Source organism: Besnoitia besnoiti (assembly GCF_002563875.1).
Source record: "Besnoitia besnoiti strain Bb-Ger1 chromosome Unknown contig00015, whole genome shotgun sequence".
Lineage (NCBI taxonomy): Eukaryota > Apicomplexa > Conoidasida > Eucoccidiorida > Sarcocystidae > Besnoitia > Besnoitia besnoiti.
In genome coordinates this window covers 1,558,025-1,572,440 of record NW_021703917.1, presented here as the reverse complement: position 1 = coordinate 1,572,440, position 14,416 = coordinate 1,558,025, and the positions used below count along the sequence as shown (strand labels likewise).

At 63.4% G+C, this 14,416-nt stretch overlaps 1 protein-coding gene across 1 annotated transcript; it reads right to left on the bottom strand.

The window, feature by feature from the left end:
- Positions 1-3,518: 3,518 nt before the first annotated feature.
- BESB_029300 (uncharacterized protein) lies at positions 3,519-13,165 on the bottom strand (the record flags this gene model as incomplete). Its single annotated transcript, XM_029361604.1, has 5 exons — positions 3,519-3,566; positions 3,934-4,914; positions 5,357-8,667; positions 8,909-9,667; positions 10,066-13,165. The coding sequence occupies 5 exons, from the start codon at positions 13,163-13,165 to the stop codon at positions 3,519-3,521; spliced, it is 8,199 nt and encodes a 2,732-aa protein (XP_029215504.1).
- Between the last annotated feature and the right edge of the window lie 1,251 nt (positions 13,166-14,416).

Here is a 14,416-nt window from a genome sequence, read left to right as displayed (position 1 = left end):
AAACTCGCGAAACTCTCTCCGAACGCCTCGAGAGAGCGAGCTGCTGGGGGTTGTAGAGGCGGACAGGAGCGCCGGCGTGGGGAAACGATGCGCGGGCGACGGGAAGGAGAAGGCGTTTTCGAAAGGGCGTGCCGAGCGAGACAACAGTCGAGCTCGAAAACGTCGGCCGAGAAGAATCACGATGTCGTGATGGGACGGGCGGACAAGAAGCCCCACGGCGTACACGGTCCTTCAGAACCCGAGGAAAAGATCAAGAGTGGATGAGGAGAGACACGAAGAGAAGGAGCAGGAGAGAGAGCGCGCGCAGGCCGAAAGAGGAGGCGGCGCCCGCCACGCGCGCGACGCCAGGCTGCATCAATCATCATCCGACAACCCATGCGCGCGCGCCATCCATCATCCATCCCCCCAGGCGCCTTCGCGCGCGGTGCTCCCACCCTTCTCTCTCTCACGACCCCGTGCTCTGCTGTCACGCCCTCTTCGCATACGCTGCACTGCGTCCTCTCTCCCCTCCTCGCTCTCCTAGCTCTCCTAGCTCTCCTCGCTCTCCTCCCTCTCCTCGCTCTCGTCGCCCTCTCGTTCTCCTTTGCCTCTGCGCCTTCTCGCGCCCTGATCCTTCTTGCCTCGCGCACGCGCTGTGTCGCTGACCGGAGGGAATAGACAGAAAGGCAGAGCGACGTTGCGCAGAGGATGCAAACACCGTGCCCGTTCCCACCCGAGCCCCTCGCGCACAAAAAAAGGCGAACGTTCCCCTGTGGCGGGGCGTGTCGTCTTCCTCCTCCCCCCTCCCCTCCGTTCTCCTCTTTCTCCCCGTCGCAACACCGCCGCCTGGTGCGGCGGCGCAGCAGGGGCTAGAGGCACCCCACGACGTCCCGCCGCCTCGCGACCCCGCGACCAACCTCCGCCTCCGTGGCTCTCCGCCGCCGAACTTTACCGAGAAATCTTCGGCGCACACAAGAAAATCCTTTTGCTGGCGGCGGCGGAGTCCACCGTGGTGCGTGCACGCCGTTTCCGGGGTAACCCGCGACGACATGCGACGGCCCCTCGGGGCTTTGGAGAGAGAGAGGAAGTCGTCCGGACGCGACGACGCAGGCAAACGACCCGAATCTCCGTTTTCCAGAAAGTGGGATGAAACCCGCTCTGTCGTCACTGTCCTCCTGGAAGTGTGCCGCTGAACGACAGCCAAAAACTGCCCTTTTTTCGCGCACAGACCGGGTCTGCCGCCCGGCGGAAGACGCTGTGATGACCCTGTCGCCCGGTAGCAGGTGCAAAGCCGCTGACGCTGGGTGTCCGGAGCCCCGCCACTGAATTTTGACGGTAGAACGCAGCGTGTAGCCACACGAAAATTGCTCGCTTGAAGGACCGAGCAGAGCGACCGGCGCGTTTACCCCGCGGGTCTCGGGGGGCCTTCACCGAACGGCGATCCCCTCGAGGGAGCAGGCTCATCCCCCCCTTCGATAGGGAACTGAATCGGCTGTTAGAGAACGCGATATCTAGCAGAGCTCTCTAGGATACCCGTTTGCGCCTCATTCTCGTTTTCCAAGCGAACGTCGGCGATACGAGCGACGCTGTCCCTAGATATGCTTCCCCTCTCGCCTTGTCTTCTCCGGTAGTCATCTGTGATGCCGCGGATCGGTTGGGCCTGTGCCCACCTGCTTTTAGTAACTCGAGGACTGACTGTCTACAACAGCTCTAACCCCTTCGGTCTGCAGTCGAAATCCCTCCTCACATGCAGCTGAATCAGCCTCCTACAGCACCGCTCAAACCCAGCATGCGAGTTGAGAGGAAACATTTTCTCCCGAGTCCGTACAATGTCAGACGCCAATCCCGGCGGGAAAACATGTGCTACTAGTGACGGTGTATGAAGATGGAAACGAATTCGCCAATAATGCCTCCAACATCCGAACCGCTCGCGAGCGCAACGTGACCCTCAAGCGCAGAGCAGACCTCGAACGGATTTGTCTGTCCTTTGAAAGTGGCTAGCTGCTCAGAAACGGGTACTTCCTTCGACTTGATGAGTTCCCCAGACAAGAAACCCCTCTATTTCTTTCTAGCCCCTTCTTTGCTGTACGCAACTGTAGACTCACGTCGGCGACGTAACCAGTACAACGCGCTTCCGTATGCCACCGAGTGCCGTTTGACACATTAGACAGTTTCCTATTCGAGATCCTCGCCCATGTGGCTCGAAGGACTCATATGCCCGAGATAGATACACTGTGGCACCTTGCTTACAGTATTCTCTCAGAAACATGAAGTGATCTAAACGTGGTGTCTCGTGCGCGTAGATCCCAGAGAACCAGACACCACGGCTTGGAACATATTTGCTGAGTTAGGAGTTCACAGGCACGGGACGGAATGCTGCAGCTGTTCCCATGTTACAAGTAGAGATTTTGCCGCATCAGCTACATGGCCGTCGTTAACGACCATCTTACCAGGCGGCATGTGTCACGCCCATGGAGCCACCAATGTTGCCGCAAAAGATCCGAAACTATTTGGAAATGTCTCAGTTCGCCTTCATCCGGAGCGGCCAGCCCCGGAGCTGCCGCGTTTTCCAAGAATGTACATGCCATCGCAGCGAGGAGCTGGGGCAGCGGCGATAAGGTCTTCTTCTGTTCAGTCTAACACTGGGCGAACGCGGTGGCAGGTCTTGTCGACACGGGGATTATCTGTATACTGACATATTTGTATATTGGGGTTAGATACGTATATGTATATCAGTATACAGACATAGATATATGGATCTGAGTCTTGATCAGCCGCACACCCGTTTGCCTGTCTTCTCTAGTAGTGGGTCGTCTTGAATGTCCTTCGTCTCGTGCTCTTCGCCCTCGCGGCGCGCCGGCGGAGGCCTTTCAGCGAGTGGCAAGCTGAAGTTGTTGCCTTCTACCCCAGACACAGAGGTCTTCCCCACAATTCTCAGAAAATATCGCAGCTGCCGCGTGTTTGGGCCTCTCACGCGCCATCGACCTCGTCTGTGCTGATGCATGCATGACGCTGGCAATCCACACGTCTCTAATACCTCCAGGGGCACCTAGCTGATTCTCACGACGTGCAGGTAACTGATGCGCGAATGCTGGTTTTCGCCGAGCGCGGCGCCTCGTGAGGCCTTTAGTGTACTCAAAATTCGAAATCCCTGAAGAAAAGCCAAGGCAGTCTAGATTGGCCGTTCCTCTCGGCGAGTGTCGACAGCCTCCCCGCAGGCAGTGCCGCCGGCGCTCCCGCACAATGGACTTGCGCGAGCAGGTCCATACACACGTAACTAAGCAGGGCGTAGGGCACGCTGTATCTGAACGTAAAGCCAATTGCCTGTCAAAAAAAAGCAGTCAACGGCGCGACTAGGTGTCTGCACTCGTGTGCGTCCTTCGCGTTCTCTACCGCAGCCGGGACCAGAGAAGTCCCCGCGAAGAGAACTGTGGAAGCGAAACTCTTCGTTTCGTGTTCGTCTTCTCAGACTCGCTCGCGCTTGACAGAGCGCCGCGTCTTCGCCACGCACAAAAATCGGCACGGCGACCCGAGGGCGGTCACGACGGCGATCCGCCTTGCGAAAGGAGTTCGTAGAGCCGCGCGAGCTGAAGAAAAAGAGACACCGAAAACAACACAGCGTAGCAGCAGAAAGCTACACCCAGAGAGTGCCCAAACAGAGAAACAGACACAAAAAAAGCATACAGAGAGATCGCAAAACAGGCGACCGCAGGACTAAACGACGAATCCGGTCTCGCGCGGCCACATACATGCACCCAGCGCAGGCCGTCTCTGAGAAACAACGAGCAAGAGCGAAAGAAGCAGACAAGTCTCGCAGCCGAAGAAGCAACCTGCAAAGGCCCTCAGCCCTGCGTCGCTCTGACTCTCTTCCCCCACGGCCCAGGATGCCCTACTTCAGCCGGTCTACACACAATATTCCTCAGAGGCTTTGCCAAAGAATCGCCCCACACGTACCTCGGCTTGAAGGGTATTCACTGTCGCGTCGAGTGCGGCGAGTCTCGCGGCGTCCTTTTTTTCTGCTTTTCGTTTTCCTGCTGAAGAGGCGGCACACCCCGCCGCGGCCTCCGCAGACGGACGCTGCTCTCTGCTTACCACTTTGTCTCTCTCCGCGCCCGTGTCGTTCAACAACTCGGGCAGTCCCTCGCTGTGCCCAGGGTGAAGAACTTCCTTCTTCTTCCCCTTCTTCGCTTGACTGCTGCGTCTCTCCCTGCCCTTCTTGTTGTGCACCTCCTTCGAATCTGCTTCCGCGACAAGCGCCTGCTGTCCTTCTAGCCGCTCAGCCCCGGGGCCTGAGGCCGAGGGCGGGGTCTCCGGGGCAGAGAGACCCGCCTGGGTCCGGGGCGGGCTTTCCTCAGCACTCGCCGGGTGCAGTTGGCCCTTCACCAGAGGAGGGATGCAGTACTTACGTGGCGAGACCCGAGGTCTTCGATCGCTCGCTCTAGACAGACTCGCAGGCCCGTCCACTGAAGGCTCCGAGGGGACTGTCTCCACCGCGGAGACAGGGGACGCGGGTCCCTTGGGCTCCAACGAGCCTGTCGACCGCGAGAAGGGGCCAGACGGGTCCTCTGGACGAGGCGCGGAGGCATAAGACAACGACAGCTCCGCAGGGCGTGGAGGGGAGGGAGACGCAGAATGAGAAGACGCGAACGAACCGGAGGAGGGCGCAGCTGAACAGGAAGACGTGACGGAAGACGAAGGCGGAGGCGAGGACGAAGAAGCAGGGCAGGAAGAAGGAGGGCGGGACGAAGAGGCGCCCGAGGAGGAGGGAGAAGAAATGGACAGCGGAGAGCCCTTCGGTTTCGACGCATGTCTCATAGAGTCAACCAGCTGGCGCAGAAAGTGATTGTGCTCCCTAAGCTGTCGCACTCGCTGCTGAGAAATTTTCATCCTCTTGAGCACTTCTCGCCTTTGACAGGCCAGATCCGCGAGTTGGACCTGCAAACACAGACAGCAACGCGCGAGAAACACATCGGCTCAGAAGACTTGTGGACGCTCGCCAGCACAATGAAACCTCGAAATCGACTCGCAAACCAGAAATAAGCAATCACAAAAAACAGGTTCGCCCCAGCATCTGTTCCCTCCGCTGTTCACCCATCCGCTTGCATGCAGCGATCGCTTCGGGTTCTCTACTCCTTTCTTTCTACCAAAGGAGAGGAGCCCTATGTAGGTCGGTGCGAGGACTGCTCAGTCCATGAGCGGCGTGCGTTCGCGGAAAATCAGACTCCACACACCAACCGTGAAAGATGTGAGTCGCTTGCGGTCTAGCTCTGCCATCCTACTGTAGAAGCTCGGATTGTTTGCACAGAGCCTGGCAGACCAATATGCAGATGGAGACGCGTATCCCGCGCCGCAAGCATAGCTGTCCGTTCAGAGTTACCTGTAGACTGACGCCTTGCTCATTGAGGCTTTCGGTTGTGGCTGTCGCCACTTCGATTTCCCCGATAAAGGCGTTTTCGTGGTTTCGGATGCGAAATTCGTAGATCTCTCTCTGGTACGCAAGCTGGCTAGACAGCACACTGTTGAGCTGCTCCTCCCACAGCGCATGCTCCTCTTCCTCTCTCTCGCGGAGGACAAAGAGATTCAGCCTGGGCTCCACGTCTGCGTGCGCGTCTCCGTCGCGCCGTTCGCGCACAGGCCACCCGCAGCCGCCGGCGCCGTTTGAGGCCATGCCTGCGAGCCTCGAAAGCGCGTCTGGGGTCGCACCCGCGCCAAGGTCGCCCCGCGCCGCGTCCTCCTCTCCGCCGGGCGACAGGCCCGAGAAGAGAGACAGCGCGGGCGGCGTCGCGAATGGAGAGAAAAGGAGCGAGGACGACGAGAGGGGGAGTGGCGGATGCCCTGTCGCCGAAAAAGACAGACACCCAGCCGGGGAGTTCTCGACGCTCTCTTCGTCTCCGGTCGCAGCTTCGCGTGGTGAGAGAGACAGAGACGGAACGACTAGAATGCCGCCTTCGTCTTCGCCGAACAGCCCGGTTGGCAGGGAAGGAAAAGGACTGTGCGAGAGGAAGCGCGACAGACCGTCCTCTGGAGACTCTCCTCGCGGCGCCTCTTTCGCGCTCTCCGCAGAGGCTGCGGTCCACGTCGCAGCCTGGCGCGGCCCGCTGACTCTCCCCTCGCAGCCTGCAAGCCCCTGCTCCCTCACACGGTCGTCTCCGCTGCTCGCCTCTTCTTCAGCCGCCCGCCTCTCGCCCTCGTCTCGAAGCAGCAGCGAGGCGGGCGCCGGAGAAGCACGTGGAGCGTGAGAGAGAGAGGCGACTGCAAAGGCCGGAGGACTCTCTGCACGCTGCGGCTCGCTTACACGCTCTGCAGCCCACGGAGCCTGGGGGGAGCCGCGAAGGAGGAGGCGCTCGCGGTCCCCGCCTGCTTCAGACTGGCCTTGCCGCCTCCATCCTGGGACGACTCCTCCCTCATCTGGCGCATCCCGCCGCGGTGCGTGGTTCACCTCGGCCTCCTCCTCCGCCCCCTCGCTGTGCAGCGCGCACTCCGCGTCTGCTTCCTCTTCTCCCCCCTCTTCTCCCTCGAACGCAGCGGAGAGGCGCGCGCCGCCGCACGCGGCGTTGGTTGCAGGCTTCCCGCCCTCGCAGGCGGGGTAAAAGAAGTGCTGCTGCATCTCCGCTTTGCGCCACGAGGAGACTGGAGGTGGCACCAGCGCGCGCAGGTACCGCGCGCGCAGAGAGGAGGCCGAAGGCACCCGTGAGTCTTGGGGGAGGGAGTGAAACGGCAGCGAGTAGTAGCAGTACGAGGAGGAGGCGAGGGAGGAAAAGGCCGGGTCCCCGCGCGCGGGGCCTCCTGCCCCCCGATCTAGAGACCCGACGGAGGGAGGCGAAAACTGCAGAGGAGACGGAGGGACCGGCGGCCGGGACCCAAACACGAGCGAAGGCGACGCAAGCGAGCCGCGCGCGAGAGGCGCTGGCGCGAAGGGGGAAGGCGGCAACGCGCGCGGAAGCGACGAAGGCGAGAGCGGCGGAGGGAAGGAGGCGCGAGAAGAGAGGCGGCACGCAGCGTGGCGGAGGGGCGAGAAAGAAGCCGAGCAGGCGCATGGGCCGTCACTGCGAGGCATCGGCGAGCGGCAACTTGCGACGCCGTCGCTCTCGCGAGTCCCGAGAGAGGCCCCATGCGAAGACGACAGCGGGCGCCCGACCAACGGGGGGGCCGTGCCGGGCGGCGGATAGCCGTGAGGCGAGGAAGGCTGCGGCAACGCAAGCTCAGAAGCCTGGGGCGAAGAGACGGAAAGGAAAGGAGGGAGCGCCGACGGCGGACTCGAGGGGAGAGATGACGTGCTGTCTTCCACGCTGCGCACACACGCCAAAGGAGGCACAGACAGAGCCGAGAAAAGCGACGACGGAAAGGAGGCCTCCCGTGGGCGCACCAGCGGCGACCCCCCCACACTGTTCCCGGATGTGGCCTCTGACGCAGGCCGAGGCGAGTAGAGAGTCGCAAATGAAGACGCTGGGGAAAACGCCGACGAGGCACGGGGGCTGCGGCTCTCCGCCGACGGCGCCGACGAGGGATCCGGCGCATTTGAGCCTGGAGGCGAAGTGCCGCCCGAAGGCGAAGAGACCGAGACAGACGCGTACTGCACATCAGACGCGAGAGAAGAGGGCGAGAATACGAACCAAGGAGGCAGCCCCCGCGCAGGCGCCGGCTCTTGCGCCGCGCAACCTGCGCGAGTGGGGAGCGACCGCGGCGCAGAAGCGGCGAGAGAGACGGAGGCGCAGGAAGCCAGGGAGCGCGAGGCACGGAGGGCGCCTTCTGCCTCTAGCCCGCCCCAGGCGGACGACGTAGAGGATGAGGCCGGCGGGCACACGAAGGACGATACCAGCTCGCTCGCCCGACGAGCTTCCGCCGACAGAGACTCATACCGCGTCGCACAAGGCCACGAAGAAGAAGAGACAGGATACGAGGCCGCGGCGGCTCGTTCGCCCCCCCGCTTCGCCAAACAGTGAGAGAGAGACGACGCGCGGCTCACGACGCCGGCGTCGTGAGCCGCGTCCGAGCTGCGGACTTCGTGCAGCGAAGCGAACACACTCAGATCTCGCCTCGCCGTCGCTCCTTCTCCCTCCTCGCCTCTCTCGAGCTCTCCTCCCTCTCCCTGCCTCTCCGCGGCAAGGCAATCGAGCGAGCCCGCGGGAGCGCCGATCGGCAAAGCGCGCCACACCTCCCTTTCGGCGTGGTGACGAAAGGAAGGCGACAGAGGGGGACACACGCGCGTCTCGTTGTCTTCTCGCGCTCTGCGCGCCTCTGAGCAGCTGCCCTCGCCGGCCGCGGTGCCCTCGCCGGCCGCGGTGCCCTCGCCGGCCGCGGTGCCCTCGCCGGCCGCGGAGAGACGATGAACGCGCCCAGCGGGCGCCCTCCTCACGTCCTGCGGCACCGCCTCCTCTCGTGGGGCTTCGCGCCCGCCCCCCTGCAGCAGTCGGAACGCGGCAGCCCCTATAGCGGCCAAGCTTTCTTCCCGCTCGCGCGCAGCGCCTTCTCCTCGCGGCGCCTGCGCCGGAGGCAGCCATTCCTCTCTTCCGTCTTCGCCTTCGCGGCTTGTCCTCCTCTCCGCGGTCTGGCGCCCCTGTTCCCTCTCCCCCGAACCCGACAGCCAGCGGCGGGACGCCACCGCTGCCGCCCCGCTTCCTTCAGAAACCCGAAAGCCGCAGGGCGCGGAGTAAACGGAGGAAGGGCGGCGCGGCAAAACCGCTTCTCCTGAAGCGAGAAGACAGAGACCAGGCACACGCGCGAGACGACTTGGGGGAAGAGAGAAGGGAAACACACCTCCATGCGAACTGCCTCGCCCCCCATCGCGCCCCAAGACGAAACTGCTCAGGCGGGTTCTCTAGAGGAGAAACACCCGAACCGCCGGGAGAAGGAGCGGCGACTCGACGCCTTTCTCCGGAGTGCGCAAGAGAGGCGAAGGCCCCACACACCGTAGGCGTCTGTATCTCACCATGCTGGTCGACTCCGGGTGAGGTTCTGTGTTGAGGCTCGCGTTCCCCTCGACTGCCTCCTCGCCAGGCACCCACGTCGGCTCGTTCGCCTTCGCCGCCGTCGCCCTCGTCTTCTGCGGTCTCTCCGGCCTCGACGCCCTCGCCCTCGGGCTCCGCAAGCAGGCCGCCGTCCCGCGTGAGAGCTCGGTGTGCGTCGCGATCCCCCCCGCTCGCCGCCGCCGAGGACTGCGGAGAGCGCGCGGCGCCGCCGGTCGCGTGTGCGAGAGGAGGAGACGAGATGGAGGAGATCGAGGCCCTGTAGGCCTCGCAGCGCAGACGGGCTCCAGGCGCAGGGCGCGCGCGCTCGCCAGCCTCCGCGGGAGGTGGGCAGTCGCAGGACCACGACGCAGAGAGTGTGTAAAAGAGTGACACACGGGCGGAGGCGGCGGCGGACGGGGAGGAGGGGCTGGCTGTCGGCTGGAAGGAGGCCGCCGCGGGCGGCAGAGAGGCCCGCGAGGAGGCGAGGAGACCGCGGGCGCCAGGGGGGGCGGGCTCGTCTTCCTCCGGCGACGACTCAGGCGGCAGCACCTGTGCAGCGGGCAGCGGCGCGAGGACGAGGGAGGCAAGCGAAGAAGCCGAGGAGAGCGGAAGGAGGAGACGGTGCACAAACACGTCGCCCCGGTAGTCCCAGATGCGCCCGGAGGGAAGGTGCAAGCAGAATCGATGAAAAGTCAACGCGCTGTGCGCCTTCGCGTGACCCAGACGGTAGCGCCCACAGCCTGCGAAACAAAGCGACAATGCGAAAAAACCAAGCGCTGAGGGATAGGAGGGGGGAGACGCGGGCGGGAGAGAGGCGGGCGGGAGAGCGGTGGGCGTGGAGAGTCGAGCCCGCAGCCTCACAGATGCCCCGCGAGTCAAAACGAAGCGGCGAGGTCCCCACGAGAGGGATTCGGCATGAACTGAGCCAGAAAGGAAACTTATCGAGAGCGCCGCCACCTGGAGTTCGATTCGCGGTGAAGCTCCTAAGCTCATATGCGCAGACAGAGAACTTGCCTGCAAGGGCGTTGTGAAGACACACGCCCACGCTACGCACCTTCGTCTCTTGACGCCGACGCTGTGCAGCGAGTCGGCGGCAGGCCGTGTGCCTGCTTCTTTTTTTCCTTCAGAGGTATCTTACCGCAGTGACCACAGACGAGGCAGAGCCACAAGTCGTTCTCCTCCGTGCAGGAGCCGCAGCGAACGAGGCCTCTCCCTCTCTCGCGCTGCGTATCTTCCTCGCTGTCCTCTGCTGGGGCGCCGCCACCCGCGTTCGCCTCCCGCTTCTCCTTCTTCCGCTCGCGCCGCGCCATGGCAAGCGCCGCCTCGTAGTGCGCGAGGAGAAACGCAAAGCATACGCGACAGGAGGCGATGGCCGCTGTCTCCGCGGCGGCGATCGGCAGAAAGCGCGGAAAAAGGATCTCGAGCACTCCCTCAGCCCCGCAGTCCCCCCCGGGGTTGCCCAAAGAGACACACGACGAGTGGGAGGGAGACAGCGAGGCAGTCCCCGCTCCGGAGAGCGAAGAGAGAGGACCACGCAAAGATGCGCGCGGAGGCGAAGAAGACGCACACGGGCAACAGTTGATATTCGCAGTCTGACGCGTCCCCCGTGACTCTCCTCGCTGCTGTGCCGCTTCTTCCTCCGTGCCCCCTGCAGCCCTGTCTTCCGCCCTGTCCTCCTCGGCTTCCCGCCCAAACTTCTTTATTTTTCGCCATTCCTGGTTCCTTCGAGAGTCCCGCCTCTGCGCGCGCCGGCGTCTGCGCGCCTCAGCGGCGACTGCCAACAGCGAGAGAAGCGGCGTTTCAACTTTCCAACCTGAGGGCTGCGTCGCGATCCCCGTCGCCGTCTCATCGACGCGCTCGAGGCAGGCTGGGCACGCCGGAATCTCCCAGAACGCAGCGGGCGCCGCCTTGGCAGCCCCTGAGGCACGGGAGGGGGGCGCCGCAGGCCCGCTCTTCGCCAACGGCAGACAGCTGAGCCCGCCGAGGAGATCCCCATCCGTGAGGCTTCTCCGCAACGCATGCAGCCCCTTCTCTTGCCCACGCGCGCTTTCTGTGGCCTTCTGCGAGACTGAAGCGGCATCAGGTTCCCCGCCACTCGCTCCTCCCTCGGTCTCCTCTCTCTTGCTTGCCGCCTCGCCCTGCGCGTCGGCGGGCGCTGCGTCGCGGAAGACCGACCGATAGTGCAGAGAGCTGAGGGGGATGACATAGCAGCGCGCAGAGCTCCAGACACACGCGCCTCCCTCGCTTTCACCAGCCACGTCACACTTATCGTTTTCGTTTTCTCTCGCCACGTTCTCCTGCACACATGCGGCCGCCGAGGCGGCGTGGAAAGGCAGACGGCCATGCGAAGCGAAATTGGAAGCCACGAGAGGAGGCTCACTGCTGGGAGTGCATTCACGGTCAAGAGAGGCGCTAGATGAAGACGCGCTAGAAAGCGAGGCGCTAGATGAAGACGCGCTAGAGGGCGAGGCGCTAGATGAAGACGCACTAGAGGGCGAGGCGCTTGCGTTCGCTGCAGCCGCGTCAGGCAGCCTCTTTTTCCAGGTTTTCCTCTTCGTGAGGCGCTTCTCGTTACGCCGTTCCCTCTCAGTAGCGGCTTGGGACTTCCAGCCCCCTGTCTCTGCCCGCAGAGGGACTCCGGAGACCGACGAGGCCGACGAGGCAGCGGGCGAAGCTGAGGACGAAGGCGGCGGAGCCGAGGCGTCATGGAAAGATGTCGGCGAGGACGCGAGAGAGGATATGAAGGAGAGGCTTTTCCTTCTCAAGGCGCAGGCGGGCAACTCATGGCGGAAACACAAGCCGTGGAACGCATTCGAGAAGCGCGTGGCGTCGCAGGAGTGCTTAAAGACAAGCACTGCGCCGTAGAAACCCACGCCTTCCTCGTGGGAGCGCACCCGAGCATCCAGCGCGCTTTCCGAGGGCGTCTCCAGCGTCTCTCCACGCTCCATCATCCTCCCGCGGGCGCTTGTCGCATGCATTCCGTCGCCCTCGCTCGCTTCGATCTCCCTCATCCACGCCGCCGACGCCGCAGAGAGCCACTCGAGGCGGGTTCCGCGGCACCAGCATTCTCTCTCTCCGGTCCTTGCGACAGTTACGGTTTCCCGATTTCCCTCTCTCTCAAGGCTCTGCTGCGTCTCCGCGCCTTTTCCGTCGCCCTCTGGGATCTCCGTAGCGGCCCCCCTTCGCTCTTCGGCCTCCGCCGTCTCGAGAGCTTCTGATGCGACTGCTTGCGCGCGTCGTCTCCCTACCCGCGCGTTTTCGTAGGACCGGTCAGCGCAGCACCCCTGGAGGAGATAGAGGCCTCCGGGTGGCGCGCGCCGCTCGCCCGCCGTCGCCGGCGAGGTAGACGCGTCCGCCGAAGAGCGCGAGCGCAGATAGGGCGCGCAGGAGCGGAGGCGAGCGACAGGGGGCACGGCGGAGGCGCGTCGCTGCAGCGACGCAGAGGAGAAGATATGGATACTGGCGAGCGCCGGGTAATACGCCTCGAGCGCGCTGAGGAATGACGCGCAGGGAAGCGACAGAGGAATCCCCAAGATGCACACGAGGCAGGAGGGGCGCGAAGCCCCCGGGGAGGGAGAGGCCGCCGCTCGTGACTCCGCGGCGACGAAGCACGACGGAAGCACGAAAACAGACTGCGAGGCCTCGCCCTGCTCGCGCGACGCGGCACGCGACCAAGGAGCCGAAGCGCTGGGTTGCGCGGACGCGGAAGGAGACAGAGGAGACAGGAGGGGCGCAGAGGCGGAGAAAGAAGGCGGGAGAGACGCGGCGGTAGACGAAGAGGCGCACGCCTGCGAGGAGGGCACGGAGGGCGGCGGCCTCGACGAGGCAGCGGCGTGCCCCCGGGGCGACTCTCCGTCCGCGAAGAGGAGAGAAGAAAAAGGCGCCGGCGCAGGCGAACTCGCAAGCGCCGCAGACCGAGACTGGAGGAGGTGGGCTGCCACGTGGAAACTGAAAAAGACAGGAACTGGCGGGGGATTCACGAGGTGCGAGAAGAAAGGCCACTGAAGCGGCGAAGCGTCGCCGTCCCTCCGTGGCGCGCTGCCCTCGCGCCGCCGCGCCTGGTGTATGGACCCGCCGCCAGAGGGCGACGGAGACGAGGGACGGCAGGGCGAGGAAGACCTCGCGGCAGCCTCGCCGCGGTGCGACGTATCTGGCGTCTTTCTTCTTCTCTCCGCTGGAAAGGGCTCCGAAGAAGAGCCTGCCTCCGCAGGCAGGTCAATCACTAGTTCAAACCTCATTGCGAGGAAAAAGCAATGAACCACGCGAGACAGACAGACAAAGACGCAAGAGAGAGAGACTCGTCGTGACGGAAAGGCCAGAAGGAGGGAGTGACGCGTAGCTGCCGCGAGGATGAACCTGAGGCCTAACCGCAGATTAGCGAATCCAGGGGGGTAGACGCTGAAGGGCGGGAGCAGGAAGCTGCGGCATCATGCGTGAGTCGCCTTTCTCGCCATAGGGCAACCCTGCGTAACGTCTACATCTCTCTGTGAAGACGGGTCTCTCCTCGCTCGCGTGGGCGCACTTCGCCTTGTCCCTAGATATATACACAAACTACGGTATGTTTCCATTGACCCCGAGTCTCGAAAAACCGACGCCTGACTCCAGCCGTTGAGGGACGAGACAACCGAAGCGTGGCGGCCTTTACACGCGTTTTTCTGCATTCCTCTGAAGGGAGGGGCTCGCCGCATCAAACTCTGCCCTCGGTCTCCGTCTCTCTCTCTCCGACAGCACAGTGAAGCTGCGAGGCGACTTGAGCACGCAAAACGAAGAATCCTTGAAGACCGTACCATCTCCGCTGCCTCGCGAAATTTCGACGGAAAACAGACAGACATTCCTATGATTATCGAGCTACATAGGCCGTGGAGCAGGGGGAGTGCCCTTCTGCTGAGTGGCGCCAGCGGCACACCGGCTCGAGGCGCGGCGAAGAAGAGAGGAAGCCACATCCGCTTCGCCTCTCAATAAAGACCGAGGAGACAGCTGAAGGGACAGGCGACTCCGATGCAAAAGGTTCTTCTCTCCTCGCGTCAGCCGGAGCTCGCTCTTCGCCGTTCTTTGCGCCTGATGCACTTCACCCCCCTCCCGCCCTCCCCGGTGTGCGTACGACGGGCGAGAAGGCGAGCAAGAGAGCCAGAAAAACAGGAGGAGCCGAAACCGCAAGAAGGAGCTCCAGAGACGAGCCGTCGCGAAAGTACGGCGACAGAGATAAGACATTGAGAGGGAAGGGGTGAGCGCCGGTCGCAAGCGCCTCCTTCTTCCCCCTGGGTTCGCTCCGTGCCCCCGCGCCGCGCTCGCCAGAGGGAGAGAGACGAAGAACAGAGAAGACAGAAACCCGGGCACAAACGTCTCTTGTCTCTCCCTTCTCGGTTTTCAGACAGAGAACTCTCCAACCTCGTCCGCCTGCTTTCCACTGGCGTCTCGCAGGCAAGGGAGAGGAGCGCAAGGCGCTAAGAAGACGGCTTCGCTGGAGTCAACCACGAGCGTGAGACATC